Source organism: Bison bison, unplaced genomic scaffold (genome assembly GCF_000754665.1).
Source record: "Bison bison bison isolate TAMUID 2011002044 unplaced genomic scaffold, Bison_UMD1.0 scf7180017864325, whole genome shotgun sequence".
Classification (NCBI taxonomy): Eukaryota; Metazoa; Chordata; class Mammalia; order Artiodactyla; family Bovidae; genus Bison; species Bison bison.
The window spans coordinates 4,256,515-4,279,705 of record NW_011494897.1 but is presented as its reverse complement, the minus strand read 5'-3'; the positions used below and the strand labels follow the sequence as shown (position 1 = coordinate 4,279,705).

Here is a 23,191-nt window from a genome sequence, read left to right as displayed (position 1 = left end):
GTGGATTGCATGCAAAAGCAGCTGCAATTATTTTTGCTTTAAAATGAAGTTAACGCATTTCATTAAGAGACAGTGTGTGATTTTGGAGTAATCACAAAGTAAATAAGATCTTGCAGGTATTCTCATATGAGGTGGGGACTTTAGCTACTCAACTCTGACCTCTACCCAAAACAAAACTTCACTAGCTTGGTCCTCATTTTCCATGGCTGACTGATTCATTGTGATGATACACTCTCAAGGGACAGAGAATATATTGTGCCTCTATCTACCTTTTTGCGGGAAAGCCCCCATGCTGTGTCTCAAAGACACCATCTGTAAAGTCGTCTCATTTCACAAAGAGCAGGAACCTTGTTCATGATACCTGCCCCTTTTCCAGCCTCAGTGAGATGTTGTAAAGAATGAATGCCTGTGAAGCACTTGGAGCTCCTGAAAATGATGCACTAAGTCAATATTCTTATTATTATGCCTATTGTTGTACTTAGCTCAATGTTACTCTCAATTATTGGCCGTCATATATATTACATAAAAATTTACTTCCTTTTATAGAAGTTATTCAGAATAGTAAAAAGAAAATAATTTTACAGTGATATATGTGCATATTTTTTAGAAAGAATACTATACAAAAGTGTCATTTCAACTAAGTCTATTCAAAAGAGCCAGAAGAAGAAAAAAAATTGATTTTCATGAATGATTTTTGAATGGAGTCTTACTGCTTTTTAAAATCATGCAAAGTAGGCAAATGAAATAATGGAGCAATTGGATGCTCCCTTTTTATGATCAGAGTGAAGTCATGGTATTGTAATTTTATAACATTGACCATTATCTTCTCTTTTAGTTTTTTTCATCCTCAAAATATCTAGTCTATAGAGTACAAATTTGCTAGCATTACCCTTCGAGAGCCCGTTCTCCCTTGGTCAGGAAGCCTTTCTTCTGCTCTAAAGTGCATGATCCCACCCGCTGCTTGCTGTTGATGGCTCAAGTCTACCAAAGAAAGCTGGAGTTTTTTGTGCGTCATCCAGCCTCATTTCATTACCACTCCCCTCCACCGCAGCTCACCATCTTTAGGAAAAGCCTGCTCATTGTTCAGTTCCCGACCACAGTGCCTTTTCCAACCCCTCTAATCAGAGGCAAGCTCGCTGAACTCAAGAATTGCATATGTATTTCTTCATAGACTTATTCTGTCTATGGGCTAGTTAGTTGTCCGCTATTTTATTTGCAAGCTACTTGAAGGCAGGGACTGGACTTCCTACATCTTCATTTCTTTTACTATTTTAAACATACTTATGACTGCCTGAGTGAATAAGCAAATGAGTGTTAATTTTCTTCATGATACTAACTCCTAAAGTAGCTTAAACGTTTTGAAGAGAAATTGATCTATATTGCAAACAAAGGATTTTCAAGAGTAACTGAGAAGTGTGTTATGAGAGCACTTTTCTAAATCTTTTCAAAATGTGAAAATCTCGACTTTAGATTTCAGAGTAAGGTGTAGTGTTCAGTAGCAGCCTGAGTTCTTGAGTATCAAGGACTATGTACTGTGGAGTGCTTACTTCTAAAGCGTATTTCCCCTTTTGAAAATGATACCCTAATGAGATTTACAGCACCTGTCCAACATTCTAGGGCCCAGGTAGCCAGGTAGATAGCATAAGTGATTTAAATTATTTGACTGCCTGAAAGTGAAGCTTTTGTTTCAAATGCAAACATTTGGGGTATCTTAATGACTTTCAAATCATCTGTTCTAAGGCTTTATCAGTCTCAAAATATTTTTGGATGTCATACACCAACTTCAAGCTTGTAATTGCTTTATTTGTGGTTAGTGATTTTACTTATATTTTAGACTTAGCCTTCTCTTTTTTCTTTTATTACCTACTTATTTGGTTACATGAATATGTACAGATTGAGAGCAGACAATCATTAGAGATACAACATAAGTACATTCAATAAATTTAACTAAAATACTTGTATGACATAACATACCACAGCAGAAACTGTGCTATTCAGCTAGTTTTATTTCAAGGGCTTTATAAATAGAAGATATCACTGACTTTGTCTGCCATCAAACAGAGTAAGGATACTAGCTGCTGCTGCTGCTAAGTCGCTTCAGTCGTGTCCGACTCTGTGCGACCTCATAGATGGCCTCCTACCAGGCTCCTCTGTCCCTGGGATTCTCCAGGCAAGAACACTGGAGTGCGTTGCCATTTCCTTCTCCAATGCATGAAAGTGAAAAGTGAAAGTGAGGTCGCTTAGTCGTGTCCGACTCTTAGCGACCTCATGGACTGCAGCCTACCAGGCTCCTCCGTCCATGGGATTTTCCAGGCAAGAGTACTGGAGTGGGGTGCCATTGCCTTCTCTGAAGGATACTAGAGACTTGTTTAAATTCACTTTCTTATAATTGTTCTTCTTAAAGATGGTGCAAGTGATAGCTTTTTGTTTTTATTTGAGAAATTATGGAATTGGGGACAGCTGTGCTTTTAAAAAAATCTCTGTATAATTTTTAAATTCCTCTGTCAAAATTATGATTTCTATGAAAGTACTGTGATATATAATATCAATAACCTCAGCTATGCAGATGACACCACCACTATGGCAGAAAGTGAAGAGGAACTAAAAAGCCTCTTGATGAAAGTGAAAGAGGAGAATGAAAAAGTTGACTTAAAGCTCAACATTCAGAAAACTAAGATCATGGCATCTGGTCCCATCCCTAGCACCAAAGAATTGATGCTTTTGAACTGTGGTGTTGGAGAAGACTCTTTGAGAGTCCCTTGGACTGCAAGGAGGTCCAACCAGTCCATCCTAAAGGAAACCAGTCTTGGGTGTTCATTGGAAGGACTGATGGTTAGGCTGAAACTCCAATACTTTGGCTGTCTCATGCGAAGAGTTGACTCATTGGAAAAGACTCTGATGCTGGGAAGGATTGGGGGCAGGAGGAGAAGGGGACGACAGAGAATGAGATGGCTGGATGGCATCACCGACTCGATGGACATGAGTTTGAGTGAACTCCAGGAGTTGGTGATGGACAGGGAGGCCTGGCGTGCTGCAGTTCATGGGGTCGCAAAGAGCTGGACACGACTGAGAGACTGGACTGAACTGAACTGAACTGAACTGTGATATATATATCCCGTCCCCCTTGTAGTACTTCATAGTGCTTTAGCTAATATGGTGATACTCATATTAAGATCATTAACTGAATATAATTGTATCTTTTCATGATGTCTTCATGAGTAGAATCAAACTGTCTTACATTCTAACAGAGCTTACATTGTCCTCACTGTACACTCGTGCTTCTCAGACTTTAACGGGCAAGAGATCGACTCACGGTCCTACCCTCCAGAATTTCTGACTGAATCAGTCTGGGCTGGAGCTTGAGAGTGTGCATTGCTAGCAGTCCCCAGGTGAAGTCAATGCTGCTGTTCAGGGAATCACATCCTGAGAACCATCCACTGTCTTTGGCAAAGAGCCAGAGTCCAGGTTCTCCCCTCCCCTCCCTAAGAGAGGCTTTGTCATTGTGGTTTCTTCCCTCTTCTAATTAAACTATCAGAAGTGATGAAATGTACTAGTAGTCAGCTGAGAAATAAATAAAAAGGAGACTCACCTAATTTATACTAGATATTAGGCCAGCTATTTTGGGAGGGGCACATCAATGAGTACATCTTAACCCTAACCTTCAGGAAGCTTCATTTGGGCTCAGAATTGAGCCAGCTCATGTACTTGTTTTTGTAATCACTTCTCTTAGGTTTCAGTCATCATTCATACGATGACAACTTCCATACTTATGTGGAGACAATAGGGTAAATTCTTTACAATATTAATTATATCCAGCGTAATGGCTCTACTGTCTAAGACTATCTTTGTAAAATCTATTTATTTATTCATTCAAATAGACATGGACAAAACAGACATAGTCTTTAGAAAATTTGCAGTCTAGTGGGTGAGGTACATTAAATAAGCAAATACTCTGGCTTCTCTTCAGATCAAAGATAATAAGCAAATTTATCCATGAAGACATAATTAAAAATGTTAAATTCTGCAGAGGAAAAAACTAAATTATGGTTCTATGAGTGAGAACAACAATGGGAGAAAATTTAGCTTGCTGTAAAGGGAGTTCAAAGCAGAAAATAGAATTTTATAAGTGAAAGTCCGGAGGTAAATTGTTTGCTAGGAAATGAAATGAGGGCCATTGGGTAAATTGTTTGCTGGGAAATAAATAAGGCCACGGTGACTAAGGCATAGGAGTGGCAGGAGAATGTGGTGTGAAGTGAGATGGAGAGTTAAGCAGGGCTGTTCCCAAAAGGCCTTGTGGTTTTTTTGGTCTGTTAGTTGTGTTGTGCTGATTAGCTCTTAAGCATCTTTTCAGTTTCAGTCCTTTTTTTGTACACCAGTATGATGTACATTGGGCTTCCCTTGTGGCTCAGTGGTAAAGAATTCACCTGCCAATGCATGAGATGCGAATTTGATCCCTGGGTCGGGAAGATCCCCTGAAGAAGGAAATGGCAACCACTCCAGTATCCTTGCCAGTGGGCAATAGTCAAAGGGTCACCAAAAGGTCGGATACAAATTAGCAGCTAAAGAACAACAATGATGTACATTAGCATTCTTTACACACTCAAAGAATAGCAAGTGGACAATGTATGTTAAGAAGAGAGGACATGTGTGGCTGCAAATGCAAAAGTTTGTGTATTCCATTGTCACTTTGTTGCTGTTCAGTTGCGAAGTTGTGTCCAACTCTTTGGGACTCCGTGACTACAGCACGCCAGGCTTCCCTGTCCTTCACTAACTTCTGGAGTTTGCTCAAACTCATATCCATTGAGCCGGTGATGCCACCCAACCATCTCATTCTGTTGCTCCTTCTCCTCCTGTCTTCAATCTTTCCCAGCATCAGGGTCTTTTCCAATGAGTCAGCTCTTCCCATCAGGTGACCAAAGTATTGAAACTTCAGCTTTAGCATCAGTCCTTCCAGTGAATATTCAGGGTTAACTCCCCAGTTATTAATGCTATCATCTGATGATGAAGAAGAGTTGCAATTAATTTAAACTTTTTCAAAACAGATCAGCTTTTCCCTTTTGTGGACTTTGGAAAACTAATATGGATTTTTTTGCTACCATCAAAGTTACCATCTCAGAAAAAAAAGTTTATTGATATCTAAATAAAATATTGGATTGGGCAAAATGTATGATATGAATATAGTATTGTGCTTAAAGATGTGGATTTTGCTCAGACCTAGATTCAAATTCTGACTCTGCCACTTTCTAGTTTGAGCGTTTGGGCATAGATCTCATCTCTGTGAATCTCCTTTCCTAATCTATAAAATGGGAGGAGTGATATCTGCCCCACAGGACTGCGGAAGGATTAAATGAGGTATGTAGATATCTTAAAGGGCTTCCCAGGGGGCTCAGTGGTAAAGAATCCACCTGTCAATACAGAAGACGCAAGAGACTCAGGTTTGATCCTTGGGTCGGGAAGATCCCCTGGAGGAGGAAATGGCAACCCACTCCAGTATGCTTTCCTGGAAAATTCCATGGACAGAGGAGCCTGGTGGTGTACAGTCCATGGGGTAAAAAAAAGAGTCGATCACAACTGAATGAACACACAGATGTCTTAGCCAGGAAGCTCTTGGAAACAAAATGTAAGTCAAGGAATAAACTACCGATCCTTTATTTGGGTGGTCCTAGTCTAGGGCAGTGAGGGTGAGAAAAAGGGAGAGCGAGGTGTCTTAGAAAGAGTGTAAGAGTATAAGAGAAAGAGTGTTTCTGTGTCTCAGAAACAGACTGTGAGACAGTAATTTGGCTCATGAGTGTTGTTGGGTGGCATTTGGGGAACAACATTTTGAAAGGAGTAGAAGAGGAAAGCAGAGGGAGAAGCTGACCTGCATCAGAAGTCTCCATCAGTATCAGGAAGCTCTGGGATTCAGATGGGCCTTGAGTGTAGTGCCAGATAGACACAGAGGCCTCTGTATTCCTTCCGTCACCAGCTATTGGGTGCAAGCTGGGGTAGAGGGTGGCAAAACCTGGGACGAGGTAGCTGTTTTTTCCAGTGGAATGTATTTAGTTCAAGCTGTCTGCTACTAACACTCAGGGCAGCTGTATTGGGTGCTTTGATCCTTTAGTGAGGACCAAAGGGAATACCACAGGATGACTCCTTCAGTCCCAGACCCTGCTTCATATCACATCCCAGAGTGACTCAACCCAGCACAGCGGGTGTGCCTGCTGTTTTTAGCCATACAGGATTTCTCCCAGTTTGCGAGGAGACCTCTTAAAGCAGTACATATAAGGCAGAAAAAAGGGAGAAAATTCTCTGCATGAATCTTCTCTGTCCCTCACTTCCCACTGTTCAAGGTTTGTCCCATGCTTCCAGCCTTGTAGGAAGCCAGACTCTGTGCTCTGCCTCACGGAATTTTATCCATAAGGTGCACACTAGTGTGGAGAGAGAAAGGAGGAGCTCACTGAGGAGATTTTAAAAAGCATAAAAGATTCCTATTCAATGGAGTAGATAAAACAAGTAGCCTAGTACCCAGATTACAGGAAACAATCTCTAATGTAACACCTTACTGTGTGCTAGTTGTTACTTTGAGCACTTTAACAGAGATTAATCAATTTCATCATCACAATAGCTTGATGGAGAAGATCCTGAGACTGATAATATATTTGCATTTTACAGATGAGGATATTAAGGCTCAAAGATTAAACAGCTAGTAAGTAGCCCGGGAGAAATTTTATAACCAGGTGTCATTTCAGAGTCTGTGTTGGTTAACTGCTCTGCTATATTGCTTCCAAATGGCTATTACTATTTTTATTATTATTATCATGTTAGACTATGTAAATATTTTATTATCATTATAGATATCATTAGCAAAATGTGTTCAAATATGTAAAGCTTTAGATAGTTTCAGTAATTTTTGCCTTTATTTTTACAAATATCTCAAAATGTTTGTACATATAAAAACTGGTGCAGAAAGTCTTGGGACTTATCCAAGTTTCATTAACTAATCAGTAGTACACAAGATCATAAGATGAAAGAAAATGTGTGGTTCATTCAATAAAAATATCTCCTGTATAGTATTTCTTGTATTAGGACGACTACAATCAAATATAAAGTTAGAGGCTCTGCAAATCTAGGCATTCTAATTCCATTTCTGCCATTAACTGATTTGTGATTCAGATTGGCTCATTTCATCTCTTTACGTATTTCCATATTTGAACAACAGGGCAATAGTTATACCTATCCCATATATATCACAGGATGTTTTTTTCAGATAGAAATTAGACTATATACCTGAAATGTAAAAACATATTCATAACAGTCTGAAGCTATTTGGAAAAATTTGTAATTGTTTAAAAAGCATTTTAAAAACTGCTGGACTGAAAAAATAGGTGAATTTTGTATTTTTGTAGGAACCCTAGTTACAGTGGTTTCCAGCTTTTAATCTTTAATAGGATCATAATTTTCTATTGCATCCTTTACACTGAGCCATATCTTCTCTATTGCTATAACAAAAAACCTGTATATCAAGGATAAATAATTTATTCAGCTCTTCCTACTTAGTTATTTAACAAAGACTATTTAACATGAATATAATGGAGGTGTTCAATACGACTGTACTTGTTCAAGTAGAGCAATAAATCAGCATAAGATTGATTTTTTTAGCTAATTGTATGAATTTATTAAATTAATTAATTTTGTGATTTGAGATTACCCTCAATTACTTTTTCTAGGATTTTTCTAATTTCTTGGGGTTTTTTGTAGGGTTTTCCAGTTCCTTCTGGATTTACTCTGTGCTTATATACTGGAAACTAACATTCTCTTACATTCCTGTCAGTTTTAACTCTCCTTGTCAAGCTTCTTGAGTACACACAGATTGTTTTATGTTTCCATATCCTGGAGATGAACTGTTTTTACTTCTTTAAATAATTTCCACTGCTGATTTTGTATCCAAGTCCTATTTACTTCTTTGCACCTTACCTGTTTGTGTATGTGCTCAATTTTATTGGGCCTTTTTTTTTTCTTATGTTAGATCTCTTCATATTCATTAAATTACTTACACAAACTTCTTTATAGATGTGTTTTTTTAATTTTTGTGATCATTCAGAATATTGCTGTGCTTATCTTTGGGGTAACATAAAATTGGATCATGCGTATTTGAGTAATTATCCTAAGAGTGGCAGTTCATTGGCTATTTTAAATTCTCTTAAAGACTTATAAGAGGAATTATAGAAGAGATATTTATTTTTTACATAATATCAAGAGTAAAGATGAAAATTAATGATGTGCTCATTTTTTTATGTAACACCTGATTGCTATTTTTCCTGGTAAAAATTCTCAGTTATTCATATGTAACTGCCTTGAAATGTGTACCTAAGGACAAAGAAAGGTCACCAATCCCTCTAACTCCTGGTTCTTTGTCAAAAATGGACACAGTTAATGAGGTTTGTTTGGTACAGAACAAATTCTCAGACACAGATAGAGATCCTTTCAATGGAAACAAATTTGTTTGGCTTTACCAGGTTACTTAGCGATTAATAATAGCCTTGAGATGCAGGTCAGAAAGGTCATTGTACCAGCTTGCCAGCACAATCTAAATGTGCAGCCAGCCCTGCTCTGTGGGTACAGAAGCCCCCAAAATACTATGCATAAAGTAAAACAGGCTATTTTCTGACTCCTTTTTTCATATTAATAAGCAATTTTCAAGAGAAGGGTGGCAAAATGAGGGCCATGCCACTCCAAGTAATTCATTTATTTTGCAATTTAATCTTATGTTGGAAAAAATAGCTCTGCTGCAACAGCAGGGCATGGTGATTTTTAAACGTCAGTGTGTTTCATAAGTAACCTTGTATGAAGTATTGTATTAGTAGACTTTAACAGAACATTGCAACAAAAATATTTCTGGTCATGACAGTAGGAATGGGACTCTTTTTTTTTTTTCTTTAGTTTTTGGAATTCTCCTCTCTACTTTCCCTGCTATCTTTGAGGCATGTGCCTAGAAGATTTACTTAAAATTTTACTTATAGAACTAGACAGTATGTTACATATTTAAAAAAAAAATAAAGTACAATTTCAAAACATTATTTTAATGTGAGTGGTTAAACTTGTTCTTTGAAAAAGAAAGGATTATTCTCCCATAGTTTGATATTATTATTCTATTTAGTAGGTATTTTTCACGTAGTATATTTTAAGAGCTAATTTTGTGTTTAAATTTCTTAGATACACATATATAAATGATGAAAAGTTTCATTATTTTAATGGGATTTGTTACACTTAGAATGCTGTGAACTTTTATGTACACAGTTTGACTTTTATTCTAATTATTGATATAAATGAATAAAATGTCAGCCTTTCAAAGACAAGATAGTACATGTACTATTGTTGGTAATATTTGAACTGTTTAACTGAAGTAAATTTAGACTGAATTAAGTATATATTTAAAACGCTATCATATTTTTAAAATTAGCCCATAAGTATGTAAAATAAACAACTACAGCTTTGTAAATACCAAATTTAAAGGAAATCAGTAGTTTAGATGTTTTATTAAGTCTAAAATGGTTAATCTTCAGCCAAGGAAAATGATAATTAACTTACTTTGCATTTAATATAGTCCTTTAGCTACTGATTATAATATGTAGATATTTGACTTTCAGAATTTCACCACTGAAAGATCACTTAAATGCTTTTTAAGAATTGCAAAGATTCACCTAGAATGTGCTGGTAAGATCGATTACTCCACTGATTTTGATGAATGTGGAGGAAGGTTGCCCCTCAAAAACTGACTTGATTCTCATCAGTGAAAGAATTAAAAGGTTAGCGTATCTTTCGTATCACAAATAACCGCAATCTTTCGCTGCAGGGAGGCCCTGGAGGAGTTTGCAGAGATGAAAGAAAGGGAAGAGAAGAAGGCAGACCTCGAAAGGGAGGAGAAAGAAAGAGATTACCAGGCTCGAAAGATGCATTATCTCCTCAGCACAAAGCAGGTTGGTCTACCTGTCCCTGACAGCTCACGGAGGCCACTGGGGCCCCCGGCCTGACAGAGATAAACTAGCAGGCTGAATGGGACATGACTTGTTGAAAAGATATCGCAAAGACACTACTTCAAGTTCAATTCTGTGCTGCTCTATAGGTGCACGCAGGCACCCCGGCTGCCCCGTGACAGCAGCTTCGTGGAGGCAGCTGGGCCAGGCTGGTAGAAAGGTGCAAGTCCACCACCAAGGGTATAACATCCGTTTCCAAATCCAGACTGAGTGGCTCATGGTTGTGTTGTGAATTGATCAGGAACTAAGAAGTTATTAAGTTGAGGTCGCTTTCATGTTGTCTCTGTGAACTGAGCGAATGTTGAGATTAAAACCATCCTTTCTAAATTCTGATGCAAGTTTTCAGGTATAGCTTTTAACCAAACTGCGTGAGCAGTTGCATCTTCGTATAGAGATGTACATGTGGAATTTGGAATAGTAAGATGTTTCTTTTCTGATACGTGGGTAGGTTTCAGTGCCTCTGATCTCATGGTTACTAAGAAAATATACACTGCATGTAGAATGTTTTGCTCACAAAGAATAAGATTGTTGTTGTTGTTGTTTAAAAAAGCATGAATTTAGGGGTTGAAGTGTTTTGTTACTTGAGCTTGAAACTGTGCTCATTCAGTCATATCTGACTCTTTTGCAACCCCAGGGACCGTAACCTACCAGGTTCCTCTATCCATGGGATTTTTCAGGCCAGAATAGTGGAGTGGGTTGCCATTTCCTTCTCCTGGGCATCTTCCTGATAGGGATCAAATCCAAGTCTCCTACATCTCCTGCATTGCAGGCGAATTCTTTACTGCTGAGCCATGCTGCTGCTGCTGCTGCTGCTGCTGCTGCTGCTGCTGCTGCTAAGTCGCTTCAGTCGTGTCCGACTCTGTGCGACCCCATAGACAGCAGCCCACCAGGCTCCCCTGTCCCTGGGATTCTCTAGGCAAGAACACTGGAGTGGGTTGTGATTTCCTCCCCCAATGCATGAAAGTGAAAAGTGAAAGGGAAGTCACTCAGTAGTGTCCTACTCTTAGCGATCCCATGGACTGCAGCCTACCAGGCTCCTCCGTCCATGGGATTTTCCAGGCAAGTGTACTGGAGTGGGGTGCCATTGCCTTCTCCCTGCTGAGCCATAGGGAAGCACAATGGGAGCCTGAGGCTGGAAAGTAGCAATTTCTTGGGTTTTATTCTTTCTCCTAGACTTCAAGCCCAATTTTAGGGTTCTCGCTGAGTTGCACACGCAAATCTCTTCAGACAGGAAAGCCAGTCCAATCCCAGTGGGAGAGAGTGAATCTAAGACTGAATGTCTTCCTTAGAGGTATCTAAGGTCAAAACCATAGTAAATACTGGGCTGGCTGTGTACATTTGGAACACAGGTCTCTTGTACCTCTGGCTTCTATTTGGTAGTCTAAATAACAATACTTTCAGTAATGCTTACTATCTTAATAAGTACTTTAATTTGGATAGCTGAATTGTCTTCATTTAACAGGCAAGGAAACTGAAATTCAGATAACTTTGTGACTGGCCATAGACACAAAATTAGTAGTAAAAGCTCTGGCGTTCAAACTGAGGTCTTTCCACTCTAAATACCCAGGTACTAATTTAAAGATAATTTGAAAACTAAAAAGTAAAAGTGTTTTCAATTTTTATTATAAAATCCATAGCACTGTAAACATTTTAGTTGTGTGATTAGTGGGCTACATTTTAAAGATACAGAATTCCAAATCTTTTTAGCAAAACTTTTTTTTTCAAATGTTAATTACTAATGGTAATTTCAATTTTGTTGAGACTAAGCGTAGCTATAAATATAATCCTGTAATTCTTTAAACTTAGTACTCATTCTTGGTGACAGTTTTTTTCTTTTGAAAATTTTGAACTCCCTTTATACTTATAAACTTTCTGTGTGGTTTATACTTATGATTTGTAGTGTGATAGAGAAAGCAATTTTAAAAATGATGAAGTGGGATTTAACTGAAGCATCTGTTACTTCTGTTTTATCCAGAGTTGTTTAGTCATTGGGTATATAATGTAATAAATTGGAAAGACCATAATGGCTTAGCAGTTTTACTAATAAAAATAATACAGTAGCATATATCCATGGAGTGCTTAGCATGTGTCAGAGAATATGGTAGATATTTTATACATGTTATTTTTTAAAGTATTTTGATTTCTTTTCAGTTTTAAATTAAGTGCCTGGTTTAACAAATCATTTCACAAACTCAACTAGGTAACTTGACTCATGGACCTTTATAAATTTTCAAGCAAATGACTATTGTGTTTCTGTTAACAATACAAGCCAACAATGCGGTATCCCATTTTTCTCCTTGTTTAGCCCATGCTGACTGCTAGTAATATCTGTGTATATAAACTTCAGTTTAGTGATCACTTGTCCCCAGAACTTCCTGGCATCCAATGAAATGATTCTTACCCTAAGTGAGAGCTTGGCTGCCAGCTCAGCTTTGTCTCATATAAATGCCCACACTCTCTCTACTGTACCATAGCCTCAAAGAAGAATCATTGGGATATTACCTAAACTTGTCTGAGCCTGTTTCACTGTGCACCTTAAAAACATTGTGAGGATTAAATTTAACATGTTTAAAATGTTTCCAGGCCCTCAGAGAGCATTCAGTAAATGATAACAATCGTATTTTTAGAATTTGAGCTGTCAAGGATAAACTAAGACTCTACACTTTGACTTTCTTCTATTTGTTTTAGCTATTGGAACCTCTCATTTTCTCATTTCCCTTCTTTGCTTTCCTTTAATTATTAAAGAAAATTAGTTAGAAATCTTCATAATGATGCCGCCTACCTCTACATTTCATACCTGGCTTCACCGACCTGAGGGCAATACAGGGAAACGATGTTTTTAAATCACCTCCCTAAGAGAGGAATATTGTAAACATGTCAGGAATTTTCATTTGAATCTTCCAAGTTAATATATTTTGTCATACTGACCTTTAATATTTGATCACAAGTAACTTCATGGGAAATAGATGGGGAAACAGTGGAAACAGTGTCAGACTTTATTTTTCTGGGCTCCAAAATCACTACAGATGGTGACTGCAGCCATGAAATTAAAAGACGCTTACTCCTTGGAAGGAAAGTTATGACCAACCTAGATAGCATATTCAAAAGCAGAGACATTACTTTGCCAACAAAGGTTCATCTAGTCAAGGCCATGGTTTTTCCTGTGGTCGTGTATGGATGTGAGAGTTGGACTGTGAAGAAGGCTGAGTGCCGAAGAATTGATGCTTTTGAACTGTGGTGTTGGAGAAGACTCTTGAGAGTCCCTTGGACTGCAAGGAGATCCAACCAGTCCATTCTGAAGGAGGTCAACCCTGGGATTTCTTTGGAAGGAATGATGCTAAAGCTGAAACTCCAGTACTTTGGCCACCTCATGCGAAGAGTTGACTCATTGGAAAAGAGTCTGATGCTGGAAGGGATTGGGGGCAGGAGGAGAAGGGGACGACAGAGGATGAGATGGCTGGGTGGCATCACTGACTCGATGGACGTGAGTCTGGGTGAACTCCGGGAGTTGGTGATAGACAGGGAGGCCTGGCGTGCTGTGATTCATGGGGTCGCAAAGAGTCAGACACGACTGAGCGACTGATCTGATCTGATCTGATCTGATATAGATAATAAATGAAGTCATGTGTTACTTAATGTATTAATTTTAAGATAATTATGCTGATATACTGATGTACTCATACTGCCAGCATAGTTTTAAAGTCAGTTTTAAGCATATTTCTAGTACAAATCTAATATACATCTTAAAATAGTTCCAAAATCTATTACTGATTTTTAATGGTAATAATTATTGCATCTTTATGCAAGCAAAAGTATTAACACTAATAGGAATTACTCAGGTAAATAACTAATATTACAATGAGTGAATTAATAGACCCCTCAGGGTTTTATTAATTAAAAAGTTCAAGTCATACTAAAGCACCTTTTGTATATGTTTATTTCAATGAGAAAACTGAACATGGTAACTTATTTGCATAAATAATCAATCACCATTTACTAGTAGTAATAAGGTTAATTTGTTGCTACAGACATAATAGGATTAGTCAATTATATTTCCCAGAAAATACTGTTTGTTATGCACCTCATCACCTGTAACACAGGATTGGATTTAGTGCCCTTATTAAATGAACACATCAAAAAATCTCTGTCTCTGTAAAAGTTTTATGAAAAGAAAGCTAATTTTAGTTGATTTGAGTAAGTAAAATGCAAACACTGCTTACATTTGTAAATTTAATTTATCTTTCTGCAAAGATTGATTATTTAATAAAGTTATTTATTTTGATTCAGTAACCAGTCAAACTAAATCTAACACATATAGGACATATTTCCTTTGAAGAAAACCTCCTTTGCAAATTTGTTTTATTCCAAATAAACAGATTTTCATTCCCTTGTCCTTGTTCTTGGATAATAAATTATGTTGTCTGCTCCACCTACTGGTAGATATATGCAAAGGACTATTGTTGGAGTCATCATAAGATACTGCCTCTGAGTGTTGCCAGATTTTTAAGGATCTTCCTGGAGGTGAGCAAAGTTACAGATATAAAAGTAAAACTCAAGGTCTATTCAGAAAATTTAATATTTAGAAATATAGGTTATTATATAAAATTATAGACATTAATAGTTTCCTGATTATATTACTTTCCTGAAATAGTTTCCTGAAAATATTACCCTTTTAAAGAATTTAATATGCCAATCAAAGGATAAATAAATACAAAATATATTTACAACTCAGTATATTAAAACTAGGCATATTTTATTTGGGGCTTCTCTGGTGGCTCCGATGGTAAAGAATCTGCCTGCAATGCAGGAGACCTGGGTTCAGTCCCTGGGTTGGAAGACACCCTGAAGAAGAGAATGGCTCCCTACTCCAGTATTCTTGCCAGGAAAATTCAATGGACAAAGGAGCCTGGTGGGCTACAGTCCATGGCATCACAAAAAGTGAGACATGACTGAGTCACTGACACTCACTTTTTCCACATTTTATTTTAGTTATGGAATTTAATAGTTTATACATATTCAAATTAGAACTAAAATGAAAAAATATATGCTTAATTAAAATTATATACTTAATTAAATACATATTTTGTGGAAATATCTTTCATGTCATTGGTGTATAATAGATTTTTAATGTTTTTCCTTTAATGGGCAGTTAAAATTATCTTATCAATACTGAGAGAATGACTTTCAGTTATTTATGATCCTTTAAAAAGACACCATACTCTAATTAATATTGACAAAACTTTACTTTTAATTACTATATTTTTAGAGAAACAAATGGTTTCAGCTACTTTGCCTTTAAAATTGCTTGAAATCTTATTTGTATACAGAAGGAAAATATCTTCATTTAAAAAATTAAATTTGATATGCCAGAAATTAAGTGGTAGTCTGTTGATATGTACAGCATCTTTATAAGACAAATCTTAGAAGATGAAAGAATGCATAAATTAAGAAATGTAGTAAAGCCTCCAAATCATTTATTGCTTTCAACTCTATGTTTCCAGTATCATAAGTGGGAAGATCTATGCCTTACATATATTAAATATTTAATATGTGTTGCTTCCCTGGTTGCTCAGACGGTAAAAAATCTGCCGCAGGGTGGGAGACCTGGGTTCACTCCCTGGATTGGGAAGATCCTCTGAAGAAGCGAATGGTTACCCACTCCAGTATTCTGGCCTGTAGAATTCCATGGACTGTATAGTCCATGGGGTCGCAAAGAGTCAGACAGGACTGAGCAACTCCCGTCCCCGCCCTTTTTTTATATGATTCCTTGCTTTTAATTTGAGTGATGAAATAACAGATGAATTGCTGTGTTTCCGTGTGCACCTGCCTCTGTGTACGTGTGTGTGTGTGATGTGTCTTCACATACATGATGTGTTTGGAAAGTGCCTTTGGGGAGTCATCTCATAAGGCATTGTCCTTAGACAAAGGTGTACCACAGCAATGATTGGGAAACTCAAGGGTGATATTAAAACATACCCCTGTAAGAAATTCTCTTGGGCTCATTTTAGGCCTCTTGATCCTTATAAAACCAATTCTTTCACTTCAAAACATTAATTTTGTTCATTCCCACTTTCTAGGTTGATCTCTATCTCTGTCTCTCCCCTCTCTCTCTAGGTTTATGACCATCCAGTGATCCTTCTTGAAAACACCAGCATTCTGATTATGTACTGCTCCTTGAGTTACCCACAGTTCATTGCACTCTCTTTTTAACCCTCTCTCTGAAATGGCTTAGTATTATAAGAAACTGATTCTAAGTGAGTTCATGTACAAAGATAGAGAAAAACTGGGTCCTGCATATGAAAGGGTAAAGCACGCCAGAACATCGTGTACATTTCTATGGTGCCTTCCTGTGAGTAGCACAAAACACTTTTATTCTGTTTATCTTCACAATATTCTATAAAGTAGCAGTTATCTTGCTGGTGACTAAAATGCCATTGTTTGGTATTCATTTTTCCCTGGACACTTGGCAGATATGTTTTTTCGGGAAGATTATGTAGTGAATAAAGATTTGACCTACGATCTTTGGATTTGCAGTTTAAGAGGCAGGTCTTGAAGTTTGGTCATTTGTTCTTGGTGCCAAGTGAACTGTCCACATCACAAAATCATCATGTAATTTGTTACTATTGGCAGTCTCTGTTCAGAAAAGGCCAAGGACTGAACTACCATGAAGAATGAATTAGCTATTAACTTTTACATTTTATTTCCTTCCTCTTTAACATTATAGTTTTTATTATCCTGTAATATATGAAAGGGATAAAATTATCCATTATCAGAACTCTTTGAAGAGACAGATGAAGTGGTGAAAGAAAATATCTTGTTGTGTCCCCAAAATGAGTCCCTTTTCCACTCTTGTCTCCTTGCCGTTATCAAACCACCCACATCTAAGAAACAGGCAAAAATACGGATAGAAGCAGAAATAAAATTAAAGACTTCTTAAGTAGAAAAGTGCCTAGCTACTTTTATTATTTATATTTTTTTCTTTTCAATATACTGTATTTTAAAAGATATTTTTTTTTCTTTTTAGCAAATATCCTATAAATCTCTCCTGTACATGTGAACTGGGGCGGATTTATGTGTTGTGGGGCTTGAAGCTTATACAATTTGGGGGTTGACGTTTAAGAAGATAGTATGGCTCAAATGGTAAAGAATCTTCCTGCAATGCAGGAGACCTGAATTCGATCCCTGGGTTGGGAAGATCCCCTGGAGGAGGAAATGGCAACCCGCTCCAGTATTCTTGCCTGGAGAATTCCACGGACAGAGGAGCCTGGCGGGCTATGGTCCGTGGGGTCACAAATAATGGGATACAACTAAGTGACTGACACTTTCATTTCACTTCATACAATTTCATGAGGTACTTCCTTGTTGACGACAGCCACATCTCTGGAGCAGCATGAGTTTTTAGATGATGGGTCTCTATTTTCCTATGTTTTCTGTGATACATGGGTTTGTTGTGTCTCTGAAGGTGAATGGTGTTTGTAACTGCAGGGAAAGTACCAGGGAGTGCAAACAGTGTTTCATTTAAGGAAATCCTTGGGTTTGTATGAAAACTCTTCAGGGCCAATAGTATATGTAAGTTAAAATAAAAGTAATAGTTACAGATGCAAAAAAAGATAGTGTACCGTTACAAATACAAGAAGAGGAATCCTTTTTTAGTGAGCAAAAATCATTTCGTACACATTTCAGGTGTTAATGTGTACAATGCTGCTGCTAAGTCACTGCAGTCGTGTCCGACTCTGTGCGACCCCATAGACAGCAGCCCACCAGGCTCCCCCGTCCCTGGGATTCTCCAGGCAAGAACACTGGAGTGGGTTGCCATGTCCTTCTCCAATGCATGAAAGTGAAAAGTGAAAGTGAAGTCACTCAGTCCTGTCCAACTCTGTGTAACCCCACGAACTGCCACCTACCAGGCTCCTCCGTCCATGGGATTTTCCAGGCAAGAGTACTGGAGTGTGGTGCCATTGCCTTCTCCGAATGTGTACAATACCAGAATTCAAAATCTCAAAACAGAACAGTAGTTTTATTAACTGCCTGACTGCTCTATAATATGTGTTCTCTGTATTTTGGCCTCATACTCTTTCATTGCTTCTTTTGACAGTAATTTTGTTATATTTTCTAGAGCGAGAAGGAAAATTTTATTCACTCTTTTCTCTAGGAATGTTGACCTAAATTTCTTATTACTACAAAACAAGTTAAATGATGTATTTCTATTTGCTCATGCTGCATTATTGAGCTCAGTTTTGAAAAGGGAGAACTTCCATTTGTACGGTAAATGATGAGAATCAAATTCTCCATTTATCACACATGTGAATTTTAGAATGATTTTCCATGGTCCAGTTTCTGGCAGTTTATACCCCTTTTCAAACCCTGTTTCTTGTCCACTACCCACATACTTCCAGGGCCACACACCTTAGGAAGTTTGTGTTGCATTGCGGTCTCTAGATCTGCGTCTTCATTTGTGATGCCTGGTGAGTCTGCACAGTGAGTTGCAGGGACATTCCTGAAAGTTATTCCTATGTTGGGATCACTAACAAATTTTAAGTATACTCGAAAGTACCAGAAAAAAAGTGATCCACAAATATATATGTAAATATATCCAACTAAACTTAAATATATGAAAGTGAAAGTGTTAGTCAGTCAGTCGTGTCCAACTCTTTGCAACCCTATGGAATGTAGCCTGCCAGGCACCTCTGTCCTTGCACTTCTCCAGGCAATAATACTGGAGTGGATTGCCATTTCCTTCTCCAATATATGCAAATATATCCAACTAAACTTAAATATATGACTGCCTTCTTTCTAGCTTGATCCCGAACATGTCCACAGCCACTCTCATGCCACCCAACCCAGGCAGATAAAGGATAAGGCAGAATATAGAGAATCAGTGGAATTAACTGATTGTTTTATTTTTTTCAAATTTTGCCAAAAACACAACCATGTGAGCACATTGCCAGGGTCCCTCCCTTTGTCTTGGAGAGGGCCTACCATAAAGGAGGGCCCCGAAGGTTATGCTCATCAATTTCACTCTTATTTCACCTGTGGTTGGACTTCATTTTTGTACTGTGTGCAAACCCTGCTGCTCTGGTTAATCTTGCTCACATAAGATTTAACTTTTATTTTAATGTGCTTTAAATAATCATCTGCTTAATCAGATAGCCAATCTAGCATCCAGACCTTTAAATAAATTGTATTATTTTAGTCCTGTCTTTAAAATTTAAGCGCCTGATTTTCTTTGGATCTCTCTTATTTCTTTTACATTTTATTTTATAAACTCAGAGTCCATTTACTTCCATCTAGTACGTTGGTAAGTTTTTAATGTATTGGGTTATGGAATAGAGAGAGTTCTCATTAGATATTAAAAAATAAACTATATACATATGTATCTTATGTATTTATATGGATATATATGTTTGGTGATTTGGTGGTTTAGTCGCTAAGTCATGTCCAACTCCTGTGATCCCGTGGACTGTAGCCCACCAGGCTCCTCTGTCCATGGGATTCTCCAGGCAAGAATACTGGAGTGGATTGCCATTTCCTTCTCCAGGGGATATTCCAGACCCAGGAATCGAACCCGGGTCTCCTGCATTGCAGGCAGATGATTTACCAACTGAGCTATATATATACATATTGAGAGGACCAATATGTATGTATACAAACATACAAATTCAGACTCATATACAATTTTCAATACTGTTTTTTTAAAAAAATAATATTTAACTAATGTTTATTGGGACTATTCTCTAATCACAATCTTAAAATATATTCAGTACCAAAACCTGGTAATGCAAGGATAAAAGCAGAAGAATAAATTTGTTCATAGTATACCATCCCCAAAGATAACCACTGTTAAAAATTTGGTTTATGTTCTTCCAGTAATTTTATATGCATGGATAGATATATACTATAGATAACTATATATAACATGTACATATATGCGTGTCTGTTTTTTACTTAGAAATGGTATCCAATACAGTTTTAATAGAAAATTCAAGTCAAGAAAGAATTAGGACAAAATGTGTCACAAAAGTTAATTCCCATTTCCTACCTCAGTGTAAAATGTTCTTCCACTTATCCTTGTCTCCAGCACACCAGAGTTTAAATTGCATTGTATATAAATCTTTTATGGAAAATAATTACAGCTAACTACTATGTACTTATTTCTATTGGTTTTGCATACAGTTAATGTTGCTGGTAAGTTAATTTCAATCAGTCCTATCCATTTCTTCATTGATTAGATAAGACTTGAGTTTGGGGTGATTCCTTTTGATATCACTAGTTTTATTAATAATATAATGAACCCAAAATCTAGAAATCCATGGAAATTAATACCATTGCTTTAACTAGATCTGATGAAATAATTGGGTCTGTAATACATTGTAGATTTGAAGATTATTCCTCTTATTTTGATTACTTTTCTGTTTTTAGGATACTTCATAAATACTTTATGGGCTTTCCTGGTGGCTCAGTAATAGAAATCTGCCTGCCAAGCAGAAGACACGAGTTTGATCCCTGGGTAGGTAAGATCCCCTAGAGTAGGAAGTGGCAACCCATTCCAGTATTCTTGCCTGGGAAATCCCATGGATAGAGGAGTCTGGCGGACTGCAGTCCATGGGATTACAGATTCAGATGCAACTTAGTGGTAGACTTTCACTTCACTTTCATAGATACTTTAGATTAAGACCAGTTCTAAGTTAGATGCTGTTATAACTGATACACAGTGCAGAAGTGGAATTTGTTAGCTCATGATTCATCCTAGCTCTTCTGCAAGACCAGAAGAATAACTATATATAGATAAGCCCTGCTCTCCCTATTTAATTCCCTCTTCTGGATTGGAAAACTTCAGAAATCTTTCAACTGAGTACCTGGTGGCCAAATTTTAAAATCTCAGGCTTTGGTAAAATTCATCTCCTTTCTTCCCTTCTCTTTTCTCCTTTACTCTTCCTCCATACCTCTTTCCCCACCCTTTATATCCAATAATCAAACACAAGGATCGAACCCAGGTCTCCCACATTGCAGGCAGACGCTTTAACCTGTGAGCCACCAGGGAAGCCCATAATCAAACACACTTTGTATTAAAAGTAGGAACATAGGGAGAGAAATTATACTTTCAAATGTTTCCTTAAAATGAACTTTTAACTAAGTCAATGGTTAAGATACTCAGTCATTGTCTAATGTAGCTAATTTGGTCAAGATCACTTTTAAGAACATGAGTATTTGTTAACTTTTGAGTTTAAGTTAAGGTATAGTCCAATATTCCCTGGTGGCTCAGGGGTAAAGAATCCTCCTGCAGTGTGGGAGACACAGGAGATAGGGGTTCAAACCCTGGGTTGGGAAGATCCCCTGGAGAAGGAAATGGCAACCCACTCCAGTATTCTTAACTGGGAAATCCCATGGACAGAGGAGCCTGGCAAGCTACAGTCCATGGGGTCACAAACAGTCAGGACTGAAGCAACTGAGCATAGCATGCATAGTCCCACACAAGAAATTATCTATGACCTTAAGATTCTATGCAGGATAAATTAGATAAATATTTTAAATGACACAGAAAATGTTCTCAGTATTTTATGTTTTTATTATAGTCACAAAAAAACAAAGAGGAATTGCAATCTTTTAATTTTAAATGTATGTAAAATGTTTCATTTTGATGTGTAGAGCATGATTTTGAGAATTTTAGTATAAAGTGGCAAGTTTCCTGTGTAACCAATAGTCTTGTCAATTACTATTTCTATCTACTGTAAGTCTTGACAGTTGGAAGTATTTCAGTCAAAAAGTGAGTTATGTTATCCACACAGTATCACAACAGAAAGAAAATTAAGGATGAGAAAATGGAAGGAAGGTGTGGAGAAAGGAGGAAAAGGGAAGAATTTATCTTTAAATCTTAATCTGTGACTATCCTTGGGACCTAAAATAAATAAACTGCATGTCTTAATTAGCTATTATTATACTGAAAGATTTGCCAAAATGATATAATCTTTCTTAGTTTTGAGAAAAGTTATGTTTTCAAGATGTTTATTAGTTTGTCTCTCTAATGAGTTGAATTTTAATTTTTTTTCTTAAATTTATTTGGATTTATTTTTCCATTTACTTTTGAATTAAGCCATATATGTGCTGTGCGTAGTCTCTCAGGTGTGTCTGACTGTTTGCGACCTCATGGACAGTAGCCCACAAGGCTTCTCTGTCCAGGGGATTCTCCAGGCAAGAATACTGGAGTGGGTTGCCATGCCCTCCTCCAGGGGATCTTCCCAATCCAGGGATCGAACCCAGATCTCAGGCATTGCAGGCGAATTTCAGTTCTAATATCAATTTGAAATAAACTGTGATCATGCAGTTCAGTCAGTTCAGTCACTCAGTCATGTCCTACTCTTTGCGACCCCATGAACTGCAGCATGCCAGGCCTCCCTGTCCGTCACCAACTCCTGGAGTTTACCCAAACTCCGGTGGATAGTCAGTGATGCTATCCAACCATCTCATCCTCGGTCATCCCCTTCTCTTTCCTGCCTTCAATCTTTCCCGCCTTCAATCTTTCCCAACATCAGGGTCTTTTTAAATGAGTCAACTCTTCATATCAGGTAGCCAAAATATTGGAGCTTCAGCTTCAACATCAGTCCTTCCAATGAACACCCAGGACTGATTTCCTTTAGGGTGGACTGGTTGGATCTCCCTGCAGTCCAAGGGATTCTCAAGAGTCTTCTCCAACACCACAGCTCAAAAGCATCAACTCTTTGGCGCTGAACTTTCTTTATAGTCCAACTCTCACATATATACATGACCACTGGAAAAACCATAGCCTTGACTAGATGGACCTTTGTTGACAAAGTAATGTCTCTGCTTTATAATATGCTATCTGGGTTGGTCGTAACTTTCCTTCCAAGGAGTAAGCGTCTTTTAATTTCATGTCACCATCTGCAGTGGTTTTGGAGCCCCAAAAAGTAAAGTCTGACACTGTTTCCACTGTTTCCCCATCTATTTGCCATGAAGTGATGGGACCAGATGCCATGATCTTCATTTTCTAAATGTTGAGTTTTAAGCCAACTTTTTCACTCTCCTCTTTCACTTTCATCAAGAGGCTTTTTAGTTCCTCTTCACTTTCTGCCATAAGGGTGGTGTCATCTGCATATCTGAGATTATTGATATTTCTCCTGGCAATCTTGATTCCAGCTTGTGCTTCTTCCAGCCCAGCGTTT

General features: G+C 37.6%; 1 protein-coding gene across 2 annotated transcripts in view; it reads left to right on the top strand.

The window, feature by feature from the left end:
* Nucleotides 1-23,191, top strand: part of SPATA17 (spermatogenesis associated 17) — a 228,536-nt gene that overhangs the window by 96,565 nt on the left and 108,780 nt on the right. For both annotated transcript variants that reach the window (XM_010853276.1, XM_010853277.1), the window contains one exon: nucleotides 9,833-9,956. In XM_010853276.1, coding sequence (XP_010851578.1) covers nucleotides 9,833-9,956 — 124 coding nt within the window. The remainder of the gene's footprint in view (nucleotides 1-9,832; nucleotides 9,957-23,191) is intronic.